Source organism: Desmodus rotundus, chromosome X (assembly GCF_022682495.2).
Source record: "Desmodus rotundus isolate HL8 chromosome X, HLdesRot8A.1, whole genome shotgun sequence".
Classification (NCBI taxonomy): Eukaryota; Metazoa; Chordata; class Mammalia; order Chiroptera; family Phyllostomidae; genus Desmodus; species Desmodus rotundus.
The window spans coordinates 49,260,269-49,287,613 of NC_071400.1; the positions used below are offsets into that span (position 1 = coordinate 49,260,269).

The window sequence follows — 27,345 nt, forward strand, 5'->3', positions numbered from 1 at the left end:
TGGAGACCTACTTTTGGCCAAGAACGGTATTCCCTTATCCTACTCTTATCATTCCTCAGTGTCCTTAACGCATGGCTTGGGAATAAGCCAAGGATATATAATCCTTATTGTCCTAATAGGTTGTTGTTATGTGCTGTCCTCAGTATCCTGGTGACCCTATAAATGAGTAAACAGTCTCATCATAAGGTTTTCAAAGTAAGAAAATTAAGAAAGATAAAGAAATAAATATTGAGAAAACAACATGCACTGATTTACCATTGCCTTCTGCTGCATAGGGTCACAAATCACCAATCACCTATGAAATACAAGTGCCCCTGTGGGGCCCTGATGGGTATAACCAGACTTATAACTAAGGAGTTAAATCCCTAAAAATCAAAATTTATTCTAAATATGCAAATCATGGAGTGTGATGAGAGGTATTTGCTCACTGAAATTCTCACTCACATGTTTTATTCTATGGCTTTCTAAATCTGTGTTTTTGCCAATGAAAAATGACTTCACCAAGAAAGTCAGGGTTTTCCTGATAACTAAGAACATTTCTGACTTTTGAAATATACCTTTTGCAAACTGGTTGTGACATCATTTTAGAAGATCCTTTGTATTATGGTAAAAGGATACTCTGAGATGTCTTACATAAGTCTCTCCACAGAGAAAGTTAACCTGATTAAAGCAGTGTTAGCTCTGTAGCTAGGAGAGCCAATGTTCTAATATTACCAAAACCTGGATGACTTTCTCTCTCTCCCTCTCCCTCCTTCTCTCTCTCTCTCTCTCTCTCTCTCCCCCTTCCCTCTCTCCCTCTCCCTCTTTTTGTTGTTCTCTCTTCTCTTCCTTTGTCTCCTTCTCCTCCTTCATCCTTTTTCCTCTTCCTGTACCTCTTTTTTTTTTTAAGTCAAGAATTGCCCAGTGCTAGTCCTGGATGGTGTGGCTCAGTGTGTTGAGTGCTGGCCTGTGAAGCAAAGGGTCACTGGTACAATTCCCAGTCAGGGTACATGCCTGGGTTTCAGGCCAGGTCCCCAGTAGGGGACACATGAGAGACAATTTTCCTCTCTTTCTCCCTCCCTTCCCCTCTAAAGGTAAATTAATAAAATCTATTTTTTAATTGCCTATAAAAAATGAATTACCCAGTGCTTAAATAGAAAAATTCATCAGCACTTTTCATCTAGGCATGGCCAATGAAATGAATGTGAGGGTACCAGACAAGGAACTAGTTAGTGTCACTATCAACGGTATGCATTATGAATTTAACAGTGAATTATCTTCACAGATCTGCCAATCAGGAGCTCCATAACCTTGTATAGATTACTTTTTGCTGGGTTTCCACTTCCTTATGGCTTTGAACAAGTGGAATTTAATGATATTGGTTACCAGTAAACTCCAGAATTCCATGGAGTTCCTTAGGCTTTAAGGGGGCCAAAGGGGAGGTCACATGATTCTTGATTCCACCAGAACAGTTCTTTTTAATTTGTTTCCTCTATGGGGCTTCCACATGACATTCACTTAAATGAAAGGGGAAGTTCATGGGTCTTTTGCTCTGATTCTGTGTTCTTAGTCTGTGGATAGGCTACAGCCTTCCCTGACTGCTAGAAGGACCATGGTTTGAGTGTATGTTACTTTTAGATGTGCTTAAAAAGGAATGATCTTCAGAGAGTATCTCAGAGATTTTTCTCATCACCTCTTGACTAAGCCTATACCTCATAAAATGGAAAGATTTCTCTTTTCTTACCAAGCAAAGGCACTTGATCATGAGGTGAAACATGCTGCATGTGAAACTGGGCAACCTTACTCTGACAGAAATCATGGGGAGAAGGCAGGGAAGAGCACTGCACTGATAAATCTACTTCAGGGACCCATGGTCTATACTCTGTGCAGTGATGGGAAGAATTATATGTTATTGTGTAAGAGATGTTCAGCTGATGAACTGCATATAAAATCGAAGTTGAAATCAGTTTATTAACCAAATATTCATGTTTCACAGATCATTTCACAATTTGACTATTTTTATCCTAATATGGTTATGTAGAAAAGCTCAAAAGAATCAGGGAGTTAGTCCCTTCTTGCTCTAATATTCTGAAATAAGAGATAAACAAATGTATAATGTTAAATGGTACCTTAGAAATCAAAATTAGATGTGGGTTAAAGAGAAAAATAGGAGGTGAGGAAGTCAATGTACCAAATATAGACAATGTTTTGAGATGTTTTGTGTGAAAAAAGACCAGAGATATGGGGCAGTAGCAGAGTGGAACCTAGGATCAGGTCCCCTTGACCTCACTGATTTCCTAGTCTTTATCTTCATTTTTCTTCCTCTTCATTCCACCAGTCACCTTCTCTCCCCATTGTCTTTTGGCCCCTGTCTTTGCCCTAAATTCTCTTGCTCCCTCTGCTCACAACTACTCTCCTCTACCTCCTGCTTCATTTTGCTTTCCTTCATTTTCTATCTCTATACCTACTCTCACCCCCACTTCCAAATCCCCTGTGATTTGAAACCTTGGGTTATGCTTGAGCTGCCAAGGATTGCTTCCTGAGTACACATAGCCTACTCCATGTTTGTTGATAAGCACTATTAATCCTGAGAGATTAGAATGAGCAAATGCATTGTCAAAGTCATCTGAAATTTATTTTCTTGCAGTGGCCAGTCCTTAATGCTTGAAAGGATCACTCTAAAGCTAGACCAACACCTAATCAGTCAGTGCTAACTAATTACCTTTTACCATCAACCTATAAGGGGATTAAAAAACAAAAAAATGGCCCCCTACTAATTTGGTGACAGATGAGAACTACTATGGAAGACAAGTAGGGAGCTAAATTAGACCACACTGCTTATTCAGTTATCACATTGAATAAGCAGTGTGGTCTATAAGCCAACCTCAAGTGTTGGCTTGAATAAGTCAAAGTATGAAATACAATATTAGTTATATATGGTAATTTCTTTGGAGGTTTGGCCCCATTTACTCTGTTCTTACAAAGAAAGAAATGTGTTCTGGATGGTGTGGCTGAGTGGACTGAGCATCAAACTGAGAACCAAAGTGTTGTTGGTTCGATTCCCAGTCAGGACACTTGCCTGGGTTGCAGACTAGGTCCCCAGTAGGGGACGCATGAGAGACAACCACACATTGATGTTTCTCTCCCTCTCTTTCTCCTTCCCTTCCCCTCTCTCTAAAAATAAATAAATAAAACCAAAAATAAAAAGAAATGTCAGGGCCTTTTATGAAATGTGTAAATACTTCAGAGACAGCAATATATTCTGGCCTTTAACCTCTGACATCCAAGGTCATGAGTAAACTAAAGTATCAAATCACTTATTGCCAAAACTCTTATGAAACACTCAAAGGAAGTTGAAAATTCTAAAGTGAGAAAAGGAACCAGGGCAGCAGTAGGTTGCTGGTAACAGCCAGAGTAAAAGCTGCTTATAAATACTCAATATATATATATACACACACACACACACACATACATACACATACACATATATATATACATATATATGTAAATACAGTGTAAAACTCTTCTAACTCATACCTACTCTTTGTTTCCCATTTCCAAGCAAGTGGAAAACAACCTAAAGGGGCCTATTTCTTCTGTAGAGGTGTAGCTGTTCATGCTCAGTGTGCCTCATTTCTTGAAGAGCCCTTGTTTGCCTCTGGTAGGAGAATTCTTATCTCAGAGACTGGGAACAGTGGGAGGTGATATTGTGCAGTGGTCAGGAGCATGGACTCTGAACTTACACTCCCTGGATTCAAATATTGATTCCCTCATTACTGGTTGTGTGATATTAGACAATTTATTATATTAACTTCACAGGCCTCAGTTTCTTCATCTGTCAATTGGGAATCATAATTCAGTCTACCTCAATGGGTTTTATGGATTAAGTGAGCTAATAGTAATCATTCAATAAATGTTAGATATTAATACTTCCCATGGACATAGTATTTATATAGATATTGCGATGTAGATGAATAGCCTGCCTAATGGTCTTGTAGTTAAACGGCATTGTATGAACTACGCTGGGAGCCTACTCACCATTTATAACAGGCTATCCATGGAAAAAATGTGTTTTGAGTCTCAAGTAGTCAACTTAGAAGGACATGTTTGTACCTTAGTCTGTCCTCTTTTTATCAGTGCTGGTATCTCTCATGGTTACTAACACATTTTCATGTAAGTCTCCTGGTTTTTTTTCTAGCACCCTAACCTAAAATTTATAAACTGTTATAATGAACTGAAGTCACAAACTGAAGCTTTTTAATTAAATGGTTAGTCCTATTGCAAAAATGCCTTAATGAAAATTTATTTGGTATAAATGGATTGTTTTGAAGAAATGTGGTAACTTCTAAGATGACTGCTTTGATCTTTTGTAACTGAGGAAATTGCCAATAAGGTAAATTGAATTATTCCTTCAACTGGATAAAGTGGCTTTCTCTGAGTACTTAGGTGTATTTAGTTGCACGTTGGGATGAGTGAAAATAGTGATCTTGTGTGTTATTGCCAAGAGATTTGAATCACTAAGAATTCCAGAATATCACAAGCTTCTAGGCATATCACAATGAAGAGGGCCACCAGTTTTTTAGCCAAAGGTTGTCTTTCTAAGATTATAAATAAGGTCTAAGGTAGGTCTACCTTACCTTAGAAATTAAACAGACCTTGTTCAATGATATAGCAGAAGATTAATCAAAAGCACCTTCTCTGTTCGAGATCAGTCAGAGAAGACTAAGTTTCTGAACTACGTTCCAGGTTCCAGAGAGCACTTGTTCTTCCCCTCCCTGTTGTGGTCATCTTTTCCCAGTTTTCCCTCCTTTTAATGGCATCTCCTTACATCACTGATCGTGGAGCCCTCTTCCCTAGTCCACACTGGGGAGTGGTTAGTCAGAAGTTATCACATTCCAGGCCCCTTCAACAACAAAAAGTTGCCTTTGTCATTCTCTGTGTATTTTCTTACATGTTTAAAGTTTACTTTAGGTTCTGAGCTTTCATACTTTGTATATCTTCTGTTATATCCCCAGCTCAGTTACATTTATTTATATATTTTGTCTCTCATTTAATTCAGTAACAAAATAGTTATTAAACAGCTATTTTGAGTCCATTGCCATAAAATCCATAGGCGATAAAGACACAATTTCCACCTTCACATTCCAGGATATCAGACCTAAAGAGATGTAACAAGTATTCACAATACAATATGAAAATGAGCATATGAACAAAGGACTCTGGTAACTCAAGGGAGAGAGTGGCTAACTCTATCTGTAGGGTGACCAATTATCCTGCTTTGCTTAGTATTGAGGAACACAGGACCTTCAGTGCTAAAACCTAGGATAGTCCTCAGAAAACTGAGGTGGTTGATCACCATATCTATCAGGGACAGATTGAGAAGGCTATAAAAAGGAAGTGCCATTTGAAATAGAGCTTAAAAAACAAGTATAATTTCACCAGGCACCTAAGGGAAATAGGGATAGAATTTTAGTCAGATATGAAATAACACTTCCTATTATGGGGATGATGAACAAATTGGTGTGTATAGCTTTGGGCAACAGGCATATGTGGGGTTGAGGTAAGAAGGGTTCTAGGGTGAGAAGAAAACAGATAAGGGCAGGAAGGGTGGGCAGGTGCCGAATCATGAAGGACATTATATGCCTTGCTAAGGAATCTTTACTATGTTCTGAGGACCAGTGGTTTTCAAGTGACTATAGTGCTTCCTTGGTTCAAATGAAACTTTGCTTGGATGCATAAATAAAAAAAGAAAAAAATATGTTTCTCACATTGAAACAGATATGTTTGGGCACAGGGTCCTAGAATCTCTATACCTATCTCCCTCTCCCACCTTTTTTTCCTCTTAGCTGCCTTTAAGGGGAATTTTAGGGGGAAATAATTTGAAAAACACATCTATGGACCATGGGGAGTCACCAAAATTTTTCAAAGCAGAGAGATGGATAACATGGTGAGATCTCTGATGGGGAAAGATTGGTAAGGAGAATGGAGAATAAAAAGGCTTGAGTAAAGAAAACCAATCAGGAAACTATGGAACAATCTGAGAGAAGTTCAGTCTTAAGCAGAGACAGTGGATATAGAGAGAAATGGATGAGTATGAAAGACATTTCTATAGGTTGCAGTAATAGAAGTTAGTGGTTACAGTAGGAGTGAAGGAGGGGAAGGTTGCTGGATGAGAAAGTTGAACTCACGTGGGTTTCTTAAGAAGCAACCAACTAAAAAGGAAATCTCTAGTCTAATTTCTAATAACCATCTCACTTTCTTTGAGTTTCCACTAACTCAGATAAAACCAAAATGTGATCACTCATGCCTAGATATATTTTCCTCAATCTTTCTTCAGGTAAGACAACTTTGCTAGTAAAATCCTTTTTTTCTGTGATTGTTATATTGGCTACAGTTGTAGTTGTCTTTCATTAGCATGGCTGTTGACAGCAATTTTCTTTTTATAGCTAACACACAGGATGTATTACAAAAGTTCATTTTTAAGTTAATTATTTCAAACTCAGAGTGCACATTCTTATAGAACATGCATATGCATAGTAAATATGTTCCCAGGCCAGTCCACAAAGGCCAGTGCAACCCATAATAATAACTGAAAGTGTGGACTTTTATAATGGAAATTCGTTGAAAAGTAATACTATTTAGATTAAAACAAAACAATAGTTGAAAAAGAAATTGTCTGATCTTTTCTTTCCTTCAAGGGGTAGTATTTGATGAAAAGCAGATTTAATCCTAGGAACACTAAGAGAAAAAAAAAAAGGAATTTTGTATAAATTGGACGGTACAGCCTTTTACCTTCATTTTTAAGTGATGTTTTAGAGAGTTTTTAAAAATAACAAGAGCAGCCATGTTCACTGTAGAAAATTTGGAAAATTAAAATATATGTTTCAAAAATTAATCCTACCACCCAGAGGGAACCACTGTTAACATATTGGTGTTTCCTTTCAACCTTTTTCTTAGTACATGCATTTAAAATCAGTCCAACAATATTAACTATAGTACATCCCCATGCTGAACTATTATGCAGTTCTTAAAATTATACTTCTGGAGCAATTTTAAAAACAACAAACAATATTAAAAAGCAGACTTGCATTTGATACCTATGTTAGGGACACTATTGAACCTGTAGGAATCATGTGTTATGCTGCCAACCAAGACCCCTTCTCCCCCACCATCAGTCCCATCTCCCAGCAAAAACCACAGCCATTCTTTTTATAGAAATTCAGAAGAGGACATAAGCATTCTTTGAAGTTTTGCAGCAGTTCATAGCACTAGTTCCTTATTACTGTTGATTCTCCTTCAAATTACAGGACAATTCTTCTCCCTTGCTGCACTGTATCACTAAGACCATTCAGGCTTCACAACTATTAGCAGGGTTATTTTTTATTCATAAATGAAATGGAAAGAGAGGCATGCATTTCCTGAGGTAATTAGGCATGGATTGAAGAGAGGTGAGAAGAGCTTGGGTAGAGATGTATCTGTACTTTTGAGGAACAATATTATGTAGAGTAGAATGTATTGAGCTAAGAATACTGAATGAAAAGTGAGAAAATGAAACAGTATGACATGCAAAGAGATCTATGCAGAGTGGAAAGAAGGAAAAGAGCTGTGCTTGTTTAGGACTGGGCTTGGCTACAGAGCAGAGAGAAAGGAAGCAAAAACCAGACAGTGTGGCAGACTTGTGGCCCATTGAAATAAGAGAGTTTTGGGAGGAAGCAGTGAATGTAATTTGTAGTAACCAGTTTTCTTTTAATAAGGGAACTGAAATGGTTGGTAAGGACATGTGCTTCAAGCACTAATTATCCAAGGACTAAAAGCACTCTGAACTTAATTTACCTGCTATGATTGTGAACCATTTGATTTTAATCCAATTCATGATTTCCTAAAAGCATTCTTTTTCTATCCTACCTCCTTTTAGTCAAGACTAGATTTGATACTGGCTTGTATTTTGGCATGGAAGTCCTAATACCTACCACCTGCATTTGCTGTTCCTCAATTTGAAATTATGCATTTAAAAGAATTTAAAATTAGATAGGAAGGGTGAAGGAAAGGAAGTTATTTGTTTGGAGGAGGGTATATTTACATGTGGGTTTCTTTAATGTTTTGGGGACAAAAAAGAAGGTTTCATCTTATTCTATAGAAACATGTGGCATTGTAATTCTCACTCATCACTACGCAAGAGAACCCCCCTCTATGGGATTTTGTGGCTCTCATCTTCGTTGTATTTATGATACAGAGATTCTGAGTTATTAAGTGGACTGCAAGTCCTTGGCCAGTGGTTCTCAATGTTGGCTGTAAATTGTAATCTTCTGGAGAGCTTAAAAAATTACCAATGCCTGGGTTCCACGCTGAGATTTTTACTTAATTGGCCTGAGTTGAGAAGTGGGCATGGGGAATCTTTTAAATGTACCCAGATGATTGTGGGAACCTCCAGTTTAGCCCATTGCTTAATTGGCTGGGTGGATTAAACCAGTTCTCAAAGTGTGATCCTGGAACCAGAAGCTTCTGCTTCAGAAGGGAACCTGTTAGAACGAAAATTCTCGGGGCCCTCTCCAGATTTACTGAATCTGATTTACAATGGGGTGGCCCAGGAATCTGTGTTTTAACAAGCCCTCTAAGTGATTCTAGTGCATGCTATAGGTTGGCAGCCACTGGATTAAACACTCCTTCTTAACCCTTTCTAAAGTACATCTCCTTTCTTGAAAGGAGAGATCTTCTTACAATCTGAAAACTGGCTTGAGAAAGGAGTTTAATAAAAATGCAGACAACTGTAATTGAATAACAATAAAAATTTTTAAAAATACTTTTAATAATACTATTAGGAACCATGCTGGGGGAAAGGGAGGGGAGTTGATAATTTGCTGCAAAGCCCAAGCAAGTTAAGGAGGGAATGTGTCTGTGTAATAGTTAGTGGGTTGGTTGCATAGGCAGGCATAACCCTGGTGGCAGTACCTGCAGGAAAACCCCTACTTAATCTTCCAGATACTGTTCAAATGCCAACGTCTTATGTGAAGCTGTCTCTTAGCTCTGGTGTAAATTGCTTCATCCTTGTGTTTACTTAGCACTTAATTAGGTCTTGTCTCACTGTCTTGAAGCTATGTCTCTCTCCCTCACTAAATTGTGTGATCTTTGGAAGTAGAATATTCTCTATATATTGGGTTGGCCAAAAAGTTCATTTGTTTTTTTTTTCTGTAAGATGGCTCTAGTAACACTTTGTTGTCTTTAACTTCATTTGAAACAATTTTGTTAGATTGTATTGTGACAGCTGTCATATCAGCGTGCATTTTATAAAAACATCAAAATTGGTGATTTTTGTGTAGTCATTTTCATATTGAAGATGGAAGAAAATATGTAGCATTTTCAACATATTATGCTTTATTATTTCAAGAAAGGTAAAAACGCAACTGAAACGCAAAAAAAAAAAAAAAGAAAAAAAAAAGATTTGCACAGTGTATGGAGAAGGTGCTGTGACCGATCAAACGTGTCAAAAGTGATTTGCAAAGTTTGATGCTGGGAATTTCTTGCTGGACAATGGTCCATGTTAAAGTGACCAATTGAAGTTGATAGCAATCAACTCGAGACATCAATTGAGAACAATCAACATTCTACCACACCGGAGATAGGCCAACACACTCAAAATATCCAAATCAATAAAGTTATTGGTGAAAATGAAAAATGTGTCTTACTTTACAGAAAAAAAACCTAAATGGACTTTTCGCCAACCCAAAATTTTTGGATCTTCCAATGTCTACAAATTGCTGAAGCATACTTAATGCTTTAGAACTGTTCGCTTAGAGGAGTCATGAGGAATAGCCATCTTTTTTTGACTATCAAGAGCCTTTGAGCAATGGGATTTGTGAATTACTCATGGTCTCAGGTCCAACTCTCTGCCTTGAAGACTAGGTCCTTTGGTTTTTTCGGCACACCATGAGTAGATAGATATCTCTGGTAGCCTTATACAACAGTGATTTCAGCGATATAGTAGCAACTTATTATTTTACAGCAGGATATGTAATTGTCAGAATTCAGGGCTACTAATGTGAGCTTTTCTCATAGGTAGACCTTCATGGGAAATCTAATTAAAATCTATAGAGAAACATCTGCCACTGTATAAAAGTACTTGAGTTTTGGGGCCTTACAGGTTATCTCTCATCCAGGCACTGCCATCTTCTGGTTTTGATACTTCTTTAATTCTGTAATGGACTCTGCTCATCCCTGGGCTGCTCATAAGTATTCTTTAAGTGAGATAAATACTTAATAAATTACAATATCCTTTGCAACCATGCCTTTCAGGGGCTATACATAGTCAGATCAACATGATTTGATGTATATGTTTCCCAAATCTTCAGAATCACAGATTTACAGGCAATTCTTGGTTGAATTTCCTAGGTGGTTAATCACACATTCATTATAGCATACGTATTTTTACTGGTTTACCTTTCAGAGGACAAACTTATAACCTTATTTCCAAATTTTGTGCAGTGGGGCATCTTGATGTCTTGTCACTGCCAAGAGTAATAACTAAAGCTTATAGAACTTTGAAATATATGTCAATGTCATTCTGTATACTGGAATTTTTAAGACCCACTGAATAAAGCAGAAAAAGCTAGATTTGTACCTTCTATGCCAGTTCATAATACTAATATGTATGTGCTGAATAGATTTCTCTAATTTTGTTTCCTATAGGCATTATATCTGATAGCTACCAATGGAACCCCAGAGCTCCAGAATCCTGAAAGACTGTCAGCTGTATTCCGTGACTTCTTAAATCGCTGTCTTGAGATGGATGTGGATAGGCGAGGGTCTGCCAAGGAGCTTTTACAGGTGAAAATAAAGTAGGACAATTACAAAGAGTCATTATATTGAACTTTTTCCCCTCAATGTGTGACAGCAAGAGAGCTCTGTCAAGAGATGTCTAGTGAGAGTTAAGCTATAACCATGTGATTTTAGACCACAGGCACATTAAATATAGACATGCATCTGATACGTGATTCATTGACATGTTGCTGTTGTGTTCTAAACTTTATTTGTGCCCCTGGATGCTGTATGCAGGTATTCTTGGTTGAAGGCAATTCTCTATATAACTATGCAATTATTTCCATGGCATTTGCTACTCTTATACTTTACTGATCAAAGCCCCTTTGCTTGTGATGCCATGTGGCAGGTACCTGCTTGCCTGGGTGAGTAACATCCAGTGGTGAGGGCTTCTGTAACCATTTGTCCTTTGCATGTCTCTCAGGGATTAGTATACGCAAGGATAATTATTAGTACCATGATGTACCAAATTCTTTATATAAATTATCTCATTTAATTCTTACAACAACTCTTTAAGCCAAGTGTTATTATCCCATGTTACAGATGTAAAAATTGAGGCTCGCATAGCTATCGAGTGGTAGAACTGGGATTCGAGTCCTGGACCATCTGACTTTCCACCACACAAACACACAAACCAATTCAGGGTAAAAGATGAATAGCTCAGAGATATTGCTAGTTTGGTTCCAGACCACTGCAATAAAGCCAATATAGCAATAAAATGAGGCATTATGTTGCCAGGAAGAGCAGCACGAGGTGTTAGATCAGTGGAGTCAGACCAGACTGGTTCAACAACCTCAGTACTGGAGTTCTGCCTAGGAAAGAAGTCAGAGCCAAGACTCAAACTGTAAGAGATAGTTTATTTAGAAAGTCCCACAGGTAGAAAAAGTGAGCAGTAGAAAAAATGGGCCCAGAAAACAAATTACAGAGGCAAAAGAAGGGGGCCCTTGGAGCTTAGGAGAGAGAAAGGTAAAGGTAACATGCCTAGGGAGAAGAAGGAGAAGGGAAAGGTGCAGGCGTGCTTCTAAGAGGGAGAGCACCCTGGGTCCTCTGTCCTAAGGGCTTTCAAGGGTGGATATTTTAGGGGAGGTCCCAGGGGAGGATCTCAGTGGAATACTCATCAGCTTCCCAGGTGTGTCCTTTCAGGGTCATGGTCTCCAATGATTGGTCAGCACCAGGGCAGGGGATCATTTGTCAATATTGCTGGTCCTGAGGCAGCCTTGGCATAGCTTGTCTGGTTTTGCTGCTTTCTTGGGTCTAGAGCAGAAACATAACTAAAGCCTAGATGTATTTGATGCAAGTCAGAGCCTCCTTATCCTGGGGGTTTAATGCTTAAGGGGTGTTCTCTGGTCCCCTTGTTTGTTCTCCCTCTAAGGAGGTCTAACCCACATGACTAGCAACATGCCAGGAGAGGAAAGGTCAGGGGAGGGTCCAAACTGCGTGACCAGCAATATGAAAGGTCAGGGGGTCTAAACCACATGACCAGTAATATGCTAGGGGAGGAAAGGTCGTCCTGGAGGTCTTTGTTTTCCCAGTTTTGCCTGTTGCTAGGCACCCGGGGCTTCCTGCCCTGCTGACCATCTGTACCTGGCCCATTGTCCTTGCTCTGTTCATGTCTGTCTAACTGACTACTACAATAATCACTTTATTGGGGGGGGTGTCTTGCCTTCAATTTGTGAAAAAAAATGCAACATCCATGAAGTACAATAAAGTGAAGGGCAATGAAACAAGGTATACCTTTATTTAAATTGATAAAGCAACACATGTCCAGTATTACACATGTAGCTTCACTGCTGGGGACTGTTCCTCAGGGACATGTATCAAGCTCTGTAACATTCAAGAACAGTGATTGATTGTTCTTTCTGAGACTTTGAACACATGATCAAGTTAAACAAAAGGCACAACCACAGACTCAGTCAGTTCTAGGCAAAATAAAATAAAATAAAATAAAATAAAAAACTGTGTCCATTGCTTCTAAACTCCCTCCTGACAGAGAGCCACCACCAGGCAAAATATATCCCCCAACCCAAATCACACCAGGGATAAACCTATCTGGAGGAATTAAAGAAGCTATACCTCCTCTTTTCTGCTACTTATAAGCATTTCACAGGCTCTTCTAGGACCCTAAAATGTCAAATCTGGAATGGCCCTTTATTAATCGTATAGTTAATCCTACCTCAAATTACAGGTGAAAAACCTGAACTTTTTCTAAAATTTTTATTGTTATTCAATTACAGTTGTATGCCTTTTCTCCCCGTCCCTCCACCCCGCCCCAGCCGAACCCACCTCCCTCCCCCATCTCCACCCTCCCCCTTGGTTTTGTCCATGTGTCCTTTATAGTAGTTCCTGTAATCCCCTCTTCCCACTTTCCCCACCCCCCCGCCCCGGCTATTGTTAGATTGTTCTTAACTTCAGTGTCTCTGGTTATATTTTGAAAAACCTGAACTTGTAAGTACTTCACTTCCACATCTTTTTGCTCCTCTCACCACCTCACATACACATCCTGATGCATGTTCCAAGGATAAATGAAGATAGTGGTTTTCATAATGTAGCTATATGGTCACGTAGATAATTGAATCAATTATCTAGTTAGTTCATTCCCTCATAGTACTTTTATCTGAACTAGTGAGATAGCTGACGAAAAACTATATTGAGTCTAAATTGAATAGTTTGTTGCATCTCTTCATTTTATTTATTTTAGCAATAACCTGTATATTGCCTTAAGTCCATTTGACTTCATTTTCTGACTTTAGTTTATCAATGCTCAGTTTAGAGTTTAGAAAGTAAAGAGATGTATGATATTCATACCACTGGAAGGCTTGAGAAAAAACACAGGTATTAAATATTTGTGTGACTTTCTGTATGGCCTAAGCCAGTTCTCTGTACATTAATTGATATTTATTGAGCAACTCTTTTTTGCAAGGCTTAAGTGCAGTGTGTGATACAAACCTCTTAAAGGCATGATTCCTCTTCTCTAGAAGTTCGCAATTTCTTGGGTACATAAAAAAAATGCAAGTTTGTTTAGAGACTCATTCAAACCAAGTGAATGTTCAAACAGCAAATACCATGATTCAATAGGCAATCGGAAAATGTCTACAAACAGGAAAGAGTTCTGCTGGGCATTGAAGGACAGATCAGTTTAAATAAAATAGGTTGAAGAAAAGGGGAGAAGGAATTACAGATGGCAGAGCTATAGTGTGACCGAAGTCATGTAGGCAAGGTTTAAGAGAACAGAAAATAGAAAGTATAGCTGAAGAGTTCAAGTAGGAAGTTGCAAGAGATAAGACCATCCATCAAGGGCCTTGAACACCAGGCTAAAGAATTAGGAATATAGGCAGTGGGGAAATACTGAAGATATCTGAGGGAATCACATGATGAAAGCTTTGTTTTAAAAAGAGTAATCTGGTAGTGTATGATAAGAATTAGCAACAGGAAAAAAAATTAAGGCAGGAAGATCAAGGGGGGAATTATTGTTATAGTTCAGAATTAAAGTTGATTAGGCCTGAACTAGGGAAGGTAACAGATCATTTTGAGAGACATTGAGAAGGGAGTACTTGGTAGTTGATTTCATGTAGAACATAGGAAAGAAGATAAAAGAGACTTCAGAATATAAAACCACTGGTAGCATTCAGTAAAAGCAAAAGTGATAGAGAATAACACAATGGCAGCATGTCTTTGCTTCTATGTAGTTTACAAGGAACTGGCATTTACCTTGCCTGATTTAACCGTTATAATAAGCAGAAAGGATTGAACTTAAGTGCTCTCACTCCAAAGCCTCTGTGGTTTACATCACATGGGAGGACCCTGGTGGGAGTGTTTAACATATGTTTTTAAATGCTGAATTCAAGGTGACAGAAGCACATTTAAAAGGAAATATCCAGCAGGCAATTGAAGAAATAGGACCAAAATTAAGGACAGAGATCAGGTCACACAATATAGATTTGGGAGTCATCCCCATGAAGCTGATGAGTGGTTGAAACCATGAAAGTAAATGAGCTCTCAAAGGAATTAACTTAGAAAAAAGTGATAAGAGACTAGTACTGGTATGTGGGAGATGGGAGGAGGTGAAACCAGGGAAGAAGATGGGAGAGAGTAGTCAGTGAACATGTTTGTGGAAGAGAACCAAGACAGTAGAACGTCACAGGGCCCAAAAGAAAAAACCATTTCAAATAAGGAAGAGATATTCACTTGTATTAAGTACTGCAGAGGAGCCAAAAGTGAAATGATGGAAGCACAGCTGTTGGCTTTAGCAGTTAGGAAGCCATTGGTTTCAGGGTCAAGGTCAAACACATTTTTTCCAAGCATAAGAGCAGCTCTAGATAAAATCATCAGTTTTAAGACATTCAAAAAGTTAGACTTCCGTAAACACTGAGATTTTACAAGACCCCAACTCAAATTTCTAGCTCTGCCAGTCAGCTTCCAGAAGGTTTCATAACACTGAAGGACAAAAGCTGGCACTATTTTAATAAAATATTTAATTGGGTGCTCAAAATACATGTTAATGAAAAAAGGGCTGCTTGAAAATGTAAAGTGTTATACTTGTTGCAAGAAATAATTCAAGTAATTCCTCTTTTTTTTGCAGCATCCATTTTTAAAATTAGCCAAGCCTCTCTCCAGCCTGACTCCTCTGATTATTGCTGCAAAGGAAGCAATTAAGAACAGCAGCCGCTAGGACTGCAAGACTTACCCCACACCATCTCCCAGTAAGACTGAAATAAAACTCTGCTGCAGGAAAAATGAAAGAAAGACAGTCAAATGGGGTGGGGGTTCTTTAACTTTCAAATGAATAGAAAGTTCTTGTAAGCCTTTTTCCTACTCCTTCAGATTATGTAATTTATTTGTAAGCCTGAATCGCAGCCCAAACAGGGCAGCAATGTCGAAGTGTCCATAAAGTGGTCACTTCCACCGTGAAGCGAAAGAGCCAGTAGTGAATCCCTTCATTTTGTGCATTCACTTTGAAGAAAAAGGTTTCTCAAAGGTGCACACTCCCTCTTCATAGTGCTGTGTTTGTTTTTTAAGTTAGAGAGTAGTCCCTCTTGCATTCGAGCCTCCTTCAAAATTCCTTACCCAATGTGATGTTTTTCACTTGCATTGTCATTAGATGTTCAGAAGAAAATGTCAAAATGTTTTTTTTAAAAAGAAAGCAAAACACACACACACACACACTCACACACACAAACAAATGAACAAAAAAAAAAGCAAGTACTGTGTGAATATGTGGAAGTCCATGTCCTAATAGAGTTGCAATTTTTTCTTCTTCTTCTATAGTGGTGGCTTGGTTTGTGTACCTGTTTTTCTGCACTTGCATTGGAAAAGGTGTCTTTTAAGATACTTTTCAAAAGCAAGGAAAAATATGTGTGTTCAAGAAAGGCTATCAAAACTATATATCTAAATAAAGCTCTAATGGTGAAATCCTGTCACATTTTCATGATAATGTTTAAGAGGTAGTTCATTTGACATTTATATAAATCAGCTTGTTCAACTTCATGATAACTGAAAAAGGATATGCCAAAACTGTTGCATTCCTGTTGAGTGAATCCAGGTACTAAACCTAGGAAATCTTCATAGGAGAAACCATACTTAAACAAAGATGGGACTCTCTATGAGAGCCAAAAGGAAAATAAGTGTTAAGTACTGAAATTCTTGTTGGACAGTAAGTAAACAAAGATAAAAAATACCTAGTTTAATCCTCTCTTGTGCTTGTGAAACATGGGCACGGTAAAATAAACACATCAGGAAGAAACAGACCCATTAACCAACATCTGCTTATGAAAAATTATTTATTTTGACAACTTATAACATTTAAAAAAATTTAAAGGTCTGGAGAACAGAGATATTTTTGTAAGCATTCAACTCTGTAAGAAATGAGAGGTCAGTGAAAATTATGTCCCAATCACCATTGGCTATAAGAATTTGTTCCCATTTTCCCTATATATCTTCAATTTCTGTTTCAAGTTATAGTATGTTCATACTTAGTCTTTTGGGCTTTTGAATTCGAGAAACATGCTCATAAAGATCTGGAAGTTCTCCAGTGAAAATAATTAGGGTGTGCAATCCTATGTCTCAAGAAACACAAGTCCACCTGAATTCCTTTTGTGGCTTGGAGAAGATATGAAAATTTGACTATCATTTCACCATGTGGCTATTTATCAAAAAATTAAGTTAGAACTTCCTGAATCTTTTGAGAGTAGAAAAATATCTGGAGGGTGTTTGCATAGAAAATGATATGCTTCTCTTTTAAATGAATTGTCAAATTTTATAAATTCTGCAAAGTTGTTTCTCTAAGCCTTTGAAAAGCTAGCAATTTGTTGTACAAGTCTTCTTGATTAGTAGTATATCAAGAATCTGAATAGAGCCTATCTACATTCATCAAGAGGGAGAAAGAGATCAGTGCCTTGGGTCTCTCTCCTTCTTTGCCAAGGAACATCCATACATCTAACCATTTTATATTTCTTAAAATGGAAGCACTTTTATTAGAAAGTTTCTGCTAACCATATAGAACATGTTTATATTTAGTAAATGACACCATTGGTGGATTTCCTATTTTCCTATTGTTTTCTTTGACTATAAAATTTAGGAGGGGCTTGAACCCCCCTAGAAATATCCACAGTGGAATAAAACAACAAATGTGAAAAGAAAATCAAATGAAAATATTAATTTGAAGCATACCACATAATACTTTGCAAAATCACGGCTCAACCTTAATATTTTTATGCCATGCTGTCCTATTGAGAGAAAGGGGGGGGTAATTTTTATTTCATTTAAAATTAAGTATTTTTAATTTTTTTCCATTCATAGTGCTAGGGAATTCAATGAAATAATGCCAGGGATACAGACAGAATTCAGAACATTGATAACTATGCCCTTCCAATGGAAAGAGACCCAAACCTGGTTGGAAATTCCTAGTTGACAATTAGCATCCCTTTTATGTCATAAAGGCCTTTTGTAGTGAGGGAGACAGGGAGCCCTGATCCTTCAGCTCACTGTAAGCAGAGAAATGGCTGCTCTTTTATGCTTTTAATTCAGCATATTAACCAGGAGGAGCCAGGTACTTCTTTGTCACATTCTACTGTACCAAGAATTTATAATATATTCCAATAGGCTTTACTCTTACAAATTTATATCTATGTAAAATATAAAATAAAACCAGTTTCTAGAGACCATTCCCTGTGTTGGAGAGTTATGTATATTTCTAGTAAGTATTAGAGAAAAGCTGTTTCTCCTGCCAAAATGATGCTGAAGAATTCACATTTGGTACACTTAAACAACTCGGATTCCAAATGGTTAATAGTTTATTCCCTTACCCTGGATTTTTTTTAAAGCTCATCTTGACACAGGTGAGTCTATCCAGATCTTTCAAGTTGCTAGTATGCCCTGAGATAATGAGGGCACATTGTCGAATGTTGATTGCAAAATGTCCTGAGATAGGGATAGGGCAGTGGGAAAGTCAGGGAAGGGTGAGAAGCACAGAAGAGAGTATTTATTTAAGAAAAAAAGAGCATTAATGTTGTAACAAGGATCCAGTGAGTTGCCATAATTCCCTGAGGATTTTTGGATGCCATAATCTTCTCAAATCAGTCAGCTTGCTGGGTAATGACTTCGTTCTTGCTGATCTCTTCTGTGTGTCATTGTAAATACTTGTGCATCCATGTTCCATTTTGGCTACTGGATGGCCAAGTCACATAAGAAGATTTAACTCAAGTATTTATTATTTAATCATGTTATTCAGATTTCTTTCAGGCTTGTGAATTGTGCCCCATCATTTGAGTTTAACCAGCTGCTTCCCACATCTATCCCTCCCCTGTGAAGCACATTCCATTGCTAAAACAAAAAGAAATATTAAATTGCTTCCTGTTGTCTATATATATGTTTTGGTAGTTTGAGAAGTTTGTCTATAAATGATATATCTCAGCTCAAAGATCATGTAAATAATTATATTCCATTACTCAATGGGTTATTTATTTCTAACAAGGCTACAAGTTCTCACAGAGACTCTGTAAATCACTTTTAAATAACATAAACAGGGATTACAACTATGTAAAAATAAGCGTGCATATGGACAAAGACTGGGAACACAGAGAACTGAAATCAGTTAAGGTGGTGGGATTATGCAAAATTTTTTCTTAAAAAATTTATTTGATATTATTATAATATTGCTTTATAATAAATAAACATCAGAAAGGGGATATTAGAAAAATAGAAAAGATGCCAGAAACAGATGCCTTCTGGCAAGAGCCCAGAGCATGCAGGGCACAGATATCTGCTTGTTACAATTATTCCATAGGTTTTATATTTGCTTCAGTGCCGATGTTGCCACACACTCAATATGGCACTTCATTTCTTAGGGGATTGTTATCTCTGAGTTCAAGCTATGCAGATGTCACTGTTACAACTCCAAACACATCCTTCTGCTTTAAAACTGGCCACTCTCAACTTTGGTATGACTTCAAGGTTTCTGTTTTGGTTACTTTATTGGAGAGGTGACATTTGATTAGCCTCCCTTGATAATAAGTGTTTCAGGTATCACCTTTCTGGATCATTTTAGCAGAGTTTCAAGTTGAATTTTGGAGAATAGAAGGATACAATTTCCAAATCCCAATATTTCCTTGTGTGACAGGATATTATATCATTAAAGTAGGATTTTTCTTTTAATGACCAGTAGGCGATTCCCATTGATTGCAATAGAAGTTTTATGATTTGCAATTAAAAGCAAACTATGAAAACATTAAGACAAATATTTAGAACTGCATTTGCCTGTTGGCATTCAGTCACAGTCCTGTTAGCTTTGGTCTGAGATGGCCTCCATGTACTTACTGTACTGCTTGATTATAGGTTGTATGCAGTAGTTATAATTGTTAAAGAGAAAAGGGAGACTCTCTACCAAAACAGGGAAATTTCCTTGTAACACACCAAAGAAATTTTAGGTGAGGTCTTTTATAATGAGGTAGTAGCCTCAGCTGTTACTCAGTTTCATCAAGAGCAGACCTTGTACCTAGAGAACCCACAGGCTTTGCACTGACCATTCTCATTATGTGGAAGTCTTAATCCTGCTATCCCCAGTTGAATCCCATGGTCATTTTCTAAGCTACTTGAAGTTAATACTCAGTTAAGTAAAGGCATGGCCAGTGATGTGAGCTTCTCCTAATCTCTGAGCAAGAGGACTGCATTTCAGCATTTGTAAATTGACAGTCTAATAGGCCTTGGATTTTGAGTGAACTTAACACACAATTCTGAACATATATTTGCATGTGGATTGGGATGGAAATATGGGGCCTTGGAAATAATGGAAACATTTTTCCTAAGAAAGAATTTTTTTCATAAGAGATTTGTTAATGATATATAATCATTTAGTTGGTTAGCTTTATTTTTTTTCTCTCCTTTTCTGATCCCACACTCCTTTAGTAACTAAATGAATATAACCCAACTCCTCATGCATTGGGAATGTCTGTTTAATATTGAACAATATATAACTGAATCTGAAAATGCGGGAACTGAAATATCACCTCCATGTGCACACTTCTGTGTACAAATATACTATAATACAAGTAACATTTACTGCCATGTAATATAGTTGAACTTACAAGATAAACTTATAGAAACTGGTTAGTGCCATCAGAGTCTCCTTTGGAAGCTGCCATCAGGTGACTGCTATCCCATAATACCAATAGTAAGACACTTACCACGGTCACCTCATTTAGTACCTAAGAGGAAAGGAACAACAATTGTAAAGAATGTCAAGTGTGATGGAAGGAGTGTTTGTCTAGGAGTAAGGAGACGTGGATTCTGTCACTTACTGTGTGATCTTCGGCAAATCACTTAACCTGTCATGGTTATTTCTTTACCTGTAAAATAAGAGTATTGGACTAGATGACTTCCAGGGTCTGTCCAAAAGTTCTAACATTCTGTGGTATTATAGGTGCCTTGTAAATTCAACCTGCTTAAAGTGATGGCAAATATCACATGTTTAAGCCTGGATGTCTTATGTGGCAGTTAAACAATAGCACTATGGAAGATGATGAAAAAACTCAAGTAAATCAAGTTAATATTACTAGGGAATATTGATAAAACTTGTGGCGGCCTTCCAATTCCTTCATGTTGTTTTGGTTTGGTTTTAATGTCCCCTTTTCTGTTGAGTGTTCCCAGTTTTCATTTTACATACACTCTGTACGTAAAGTCTGGTTTTCATTAAGCTGTAGCCAGTATTTGCAACTAGAAAAAAAATACACTGTCACACTTGCTAGAATAGAACTGTACTTGAGCCTCTTCTTTGCAATGAAGCAATGCTGGACTTTATAGAATTTACTTCATAAATGGCACAATATGGCAGAAGCCATGTATTGTAATGATTGGGACTACTACTAAGAGTGGACTTACACACTTTCAGGTTGCAAAGAGAGAGATAAAAATGTCATTACGTGCTATTAGCATCAAGGAATGTTAACAAATCTACTTGTTGGGAACCAAAGATAGCATTTCTGACTATAACTCCCACAAGGATTGGCCATTTATATGAGCATGCTGCTGGAAAGAGGCTAAACTGGACAGTAGTTAGTGGACAGTCCCAATTCCTTGCCTATAGTAGAGTGCCAACCAGGCCTAAGTGAATCATTCAAGTTCAATGTGTGTGCTTGTGTGTGGTGTGCTGTATGGACCACATATACTATATTCATTAGTGATTATAAGATCTTTCACAGAATCCTATAACAATTAGGGTATTGAGTTTTAAATCTCAGTATATCAGCAAGCAGGAGCCAGATCACAGGGTACTGATGTCTACTGAGATTATTCTCATAATATCCAGACAAAGCAAGTTGAGGAGGATCTACATTTTCAATGTTTATCAGAATTGTATCTCATTTGGCTGTGCATTACTTCTGTTAAAATGTTATCTGTAAACCAATGTGTAGTGAAAATCTTCTGTAACTTTGGATTAAAGATATTTATGGTCTTTTTGTTTGTTTGATTTTTAAGTAAGTTATTCCTTTTCTAGACCTGCTGATGGAATGATTCCATCCTTCTGACCTCAGCATTTTATCTTTTTAAGAACTTTTTTGTTTCTAATATTGTTATTTTAAATTGTGGTTGAAGCAATAGAAAATTGAAATATGGATTGTGCATGACTGTGTCTTGAGTGTAAAAATATTGCAGTTTGAAACTTGGACCTAAAATATTGCAAATAAAAATAACAAACATCAATGAGCTGGTACTTCTCCTTTCTGTCACCTTTCCCCCACCTTTTCAACATTTGCAATTTTACCTACTTCATAGGTTGAAATGCAGCACTCACAGGTGTCAAGACTGGGAAATGCAATATAAGAAATGTCCTGTAGAGTCTGCCACAAAATAAATCAGACACAGTCTCTATCTGTTCCTTACATAGAATAATTAAGGTAGACAAATATGTATACTCAATGCAGGGCAAAAGCCTGGCAGATATAAGATGTAGGTAAAGGAAAATTGCCAAAGGAAATAATATGTAATAAATATATATTTTGTTCATCTTTCTGCTTGGAAAATTCTAAACATGTAAAGCCATCTGTGTAATGTTTAGTTTTTATCTTATATCTAGTATCAAGGTCCACGAGTCAGCAGAAAAATTCCAAACCACATTACATTAAGAAATGCATTCACTCACTCTTTCACTCAAAAAATATATCTTCACTTCCTGCTATATGTCGGGCACTGTGGACATTGCTGATAAGGATGACATTTCTTTTAAAAACCATGTTCAAATATGACTAAATGACAGTAAAGCTCATTCAAAGCTTCTAGATGCACCTATTGGAGTAAGTTTTGTCAGAAACTCTGAGTCCTCAATACTCCAGACAAAAATACCAGAGATTTAGCAAACTAGGTTGGTTCCACCAGTATTAATTGTACAGTGGGTATAATGACCCTCTGGAGCATGTGTATGTAATTTGATACCCTTTTAAAGTGGATACAAGTGGTACTATATTCCCTATAAATGGATTAATATCTTACCAACTGCTATTTGGTTATTTCCTAAATTCACTGTGTTCACATGCAAGCTTTATTTCTCTCACTGAATCTCTCCACACAAAAGAGGCATTTTCTGTAAATATGAAGAGGCAAGGGAATGAGAATCCCAGAACCTAGCCTTTAAAGAGCCAAGTTCTCTACAGTCCATATGCACACATTACTGAGTTGCCACTCATACTATCAACTTCATATCCTTCCATCTTTGATTAGGTTTCCTCCAACTATTTTTTAACCTATTAAATGAAGTAGAAATACTTTTTATGTGCTATCAAATTACCAGTATAGTCCATCAAAAAATAAAATTTAAAAGACATTTTCCTTTGCCACAACAACTTGAAGGAACAGAGTCTCAGAAAATGATCAATGTATTATTCTACTGCTCAGCCCTATTGTCTCCATTTCTGGAACTCTAGCCTCATCTAAGTCCCTCACCTGCTGAAGTGGGGAGGGGGTAATCCCTGAAGTGCCCCACAAATTGTGGTAGTTTACATTCCATGGGGCCCTGGCTCCCAGACACTTGGGTAGCATCTGGTGGCTTCCCACATACCTATGTCAAGCATAACTGCTGCCATTGCCTCTCACTAATCCTGTACCAATGCCACTGTCTTGTTACTACTGTGCTTGCTGCTCTATGTATCTATATCTGCAATATTCACATCAGTCTCTAGTTCTAGTAACCTCTGAGTAGTGTACTAGGGTGACTCACCCACTTGCAGTTTCAAAGCCAATACTTTTTACTCACTTTTGTTTTCCATACCTGACATCAGAAACACTTCTCATGAAATCATCCCATTCTGCTAAATCTTTGAACATGCTTTCATGGTGCTTTTTCCATTTTTATCACCTCACCAAATCAGGGATCTTGGTTTCTCCCTCTCCCTTCCTATGGCTTGTCAGGTTGACATGTACATATCCCAGACTCTTTAAGGCCTACCACCTCCCATAAAGATTAATTTGAAGCTTGTGCTATAATCATTCCTTTAAAATTCTCCATGGTCTCCGAAGCAAACCTGCTTAGAGTTACAAGGAAATTGGCAGCTTGACTCTATTCTACCTGTACTTTAATATTTTAACTAGAGCACCCTGGTCCTGTTTTTAGGGACATACATTCCTACAAAATAATAAGCAATAGATGATGCTTCTATTGGTAGAAAATGTATGTGTAATGAGTATACAGAATCTGTCTGTGTTAGTTCTGACAATGGCATGTAGATCTACAATTACCTTAATAAAATGTTCAATAAGAAGAGCAACAGACTGCAAGATACCTCCCCTATGACAATTAATAGGTCATGGGAAGGGCATAGGATGCATGCTGGATATCATTCCCCAACCTACTTCTACCAGTAACTACCATTACCTTGGTATCAAGAAGTTCCTAACTTAAGTCCAGTGTCACTTGTCCTGCCTATCTTTCATAGTACACTTCCTACTTTCTCTTCAGACACTTCTGAGGCCTCGCTAGGGAAACAGAGAACTCAAATATAAGTGCTTATGAGTTCTTTCTTGTGGACATACATTGACTGGCTCCTCAGACTATGGTGTCTTATGAGAATAAAATTCATAATGAGAAACAACTTTTAATTTTACAGCAGCTAAAACAATCACTGTGCTTTAAAATATAGGAGGGAAATGTTATGTTCTATGTTCTAACAATGTTATACTACAAAACAAGGTTCTTGACACTGTGTCCTGAAATCCTGAAGTAGGTACAAATGAATAGACCCATCATGTTTTCCACATTTTTCTTCTAATTTTTTGAGCAGACATTAACAAATAGTAGCTAAAATCCCCTTCATATATAAATAGATGTGTGACATAATTCTCAAAATTAATCACTTAAATGAGATATAGTTACTCCTCCAGTATTCAAGTACAGAGCAGGATTTCCAAACTATTCCCCTCTAGGAAGATCCTAATCTGCAGTTTTATTGGTCCATTTCCAATTTCAGCAATAATTTTTGTTCTGATTTTGAATGTATTCTGTTCAGTAAGCTGTTTTTCTCCTGAAACAGAAGTGCATATGTCATAATCTGCTCTCAGGATATTTCTGTCATAAGACTTGACTATAGAAATGACTTGTTCCAGTTTGTAATTTAGTCTTCTAACTCTTTTGGATTAAAAAAAAATCTGGATTCTGTACGTTATCATCGATCATGAATAATTTCCAATCAGGGTGTTTCTCATCATTGTCATGGTGCCTGGCTACAGCTGAGATGATGATAGGAGCTGCAGCAGCCAGGCCAAGTACCTGTTTGGCTCCTTAGTCTCTAAGTGTGTAAGAAGTAAAGGAATCAACCCTGCCTGGAAGGGGCACTTACTTTGCCAGCTAACACATAGATAGCAGCCCAGTGACTTTCCCTTAATTACCTATTGTCTGGAGTATACACTGTGGCCCATTGTGAGAAGTTCATCCTAATTTCCCCCCTGCCCATAGATAGAGCAACCATTTGGGGTTCACTGTGGCAGCCCTCAAGGCCTCAGTATAACTCAGCACTCCTTCATGTAGCTCCTACCATCATACACTAAAATTGCACTGGTGCTTGCTCCATTCAAGGTTGCTACAAAATGCCTTGGGGGCCAACCTGTAAGTTTCTGGTAGTTTCTACATTAGTCTACCTACATATTATATCAGCTTTCTAATCTCCATACATCCCAATTTCTCCCTTATAGAAGTCTCTGTGAAGTGTTTATTTTTCACCAAAAATAAAATGAGAGTAAATTCATCATTCCCAGTAGGTAATAACTACTACACTAAAAATGTTCCATCCTGCCTCCCACCACCTCTTTTGCTCTTGCACCAATAATACTCTATCATGTGCTGTCAGCTCATTTGAATGTCTTAAATTATGGATCCCCCTTTAGGCTGATATAGAATTAAAAGTTTAGACTTCAGAATTAGGTCTGCATTTCACTTTTCTCTAAGCATTTTCTTCAATTATAAAAAGAAGATAAAAATACTTCATGGGCTTGTGAAGAATAAAAATGTTAACATATCAAGATTTTTATTTGGTCACATAGTAGGTATTCAATAAATCATAACTAGTGTTACTATCAACCTTTTAGAAATAGCCTAGCCAACCAGAACACTTTAAATAATAGTCACTTCTCTGATTGATTTTTGGCTGGCAATCCAAACACAGAGCAGTGTTTCTTCCAGTAACAAGGTAGTCATTGTTAGCCTTTGGTCCTGTGTAAGACAGGTCTGGTTGGGCCCTACTTGGTGAAATATGCAGACAGTGTGAGTATGTACCCCAATTTCTTCCCATCTACATCCAAAAGTGAGAAATCTTTTCTCATTAACACCAGTGGTTTGCATCTGGGAATAGCATGCAGTTACTCTCTGTGTATTATTTAGGGCTTGTGTTGTGCAAAGCAAGCCCATGTTTCACATTTCTATTTCATGACTTTATTTGTCTTTGGCTGAAATAACCAGTTATTTAATAGTTACCAAATCTTTTCCCTTCTTTCATTGCCAAAGTCATTGTGTAATACTCTTAAAACCTTAACATAATACTCTTGGGGAAAACTAGCTATTCCAATTCATTTTAGCAGGAGGCATTATAGCATCCATATAAGATCCAATTGACCCATAAATGAATCACGGAATTAAAATCAGGCAATCTTATCTTATTTAAACTGTACTTGAATAAAACTCATTAAAAAACTATATGATTGTGAGTGTGTGTGTTTGTGAATGTATGTACATTTAATCTGACCACTTCACACCACCTTCACTGCATCTGATCTGATCTAAGGCACCTTCATCTTTTGCTAGGATTGTTTCAACAGCCTCTTAACTGTTCTCCTTTCTTCTACCCTTGCATGCCTAATTATAATCTCAATAGGAACATTAAACACAAGTCAAAGCTCTCCATTGATTTTATATTCTTTTCAAAATAAAGACAAAGTCTTTATAATGACTTTAAAAATACTTTTCTGTGTGTACAACCCCCTTGCCTTCTCATCTTGTTCCTTTTTATTCTTTACTTCACTCGTTCTACTCCAGGCATCCTGGCTCCTTTATATCCCACAAACATTTTTAGATGTGTTTACCTCAGAGACTCTATGATGGCTGTTCCTTCTGATTGGAAAACTCGTCCATCAGGTATCCACATACATCATGTGTCACTTCCTTCAAGTCTTTGTTTAAACATTTCTTTTTCAATGATTACCCCATTTTAACTGCACACCAGAGCTCCTGATATGCTTTCCCCGGTCATTTCCTCCATAACATCTATCAACTTCTTCCATACACTATTATCTATCTATCTATCTATCTATCTATCTATCTATCTATCTATCATCTATCAATCTATCTATCTATCTATCTATCTATCATCTATCATCTATTTATCTATTGTCTGGGTATTCCAGTTAAAAGTAAGCTCCACCAGGGCAAATGTAGTTTGTTCTTAATTCCCTGGGGCATCCCCAGGCATATAGTAGTCACTCAATAAACTTTGGTTGACTGATTCTTTCTTCTTGAAACCTTGTCCTCTTGGCTAAGTGACCGCTCTCTCCTGATCATTTTCCTACCTCTCTGTTTGCCATTTC

At 37.4% G+C, this 27,345-nt stretch overlaps 1 protein-coding gene across 5 annotated transcripts in view; it reads left to right on the forward strand.

The window, feature by feature from the left end:
- PAK3 (p21 (RAC1) activated kinase 3) overlaps positions 1-21,941 on the forward strand; it is a 385,169-nt gene extending 363,228 nt beyond the window's left edge. For all 5 annotated transcript variants that reach the window (XM_053917262.1, XM_053917263.1, XM_045188516.2 and 2 more), the window contains 2 exons: positions 10,663-10,800; positions 15,371-21,941. In XM_053917262.1, the coding sequence (XP_053773237.1) occupies positions 10,663-10,800; positions 15,371-15,460 (228 nt within the window). In that variant the 3' untranslated portion in view covers positions 15,461-21,941. The remainder of the gene's footprint in view (positions 1-10,662; positions 10,801-15,370) is intronic.
- The last annotated feature ends 5,404 nt before the right edge of the window (positions 21,942-27,345 follow it).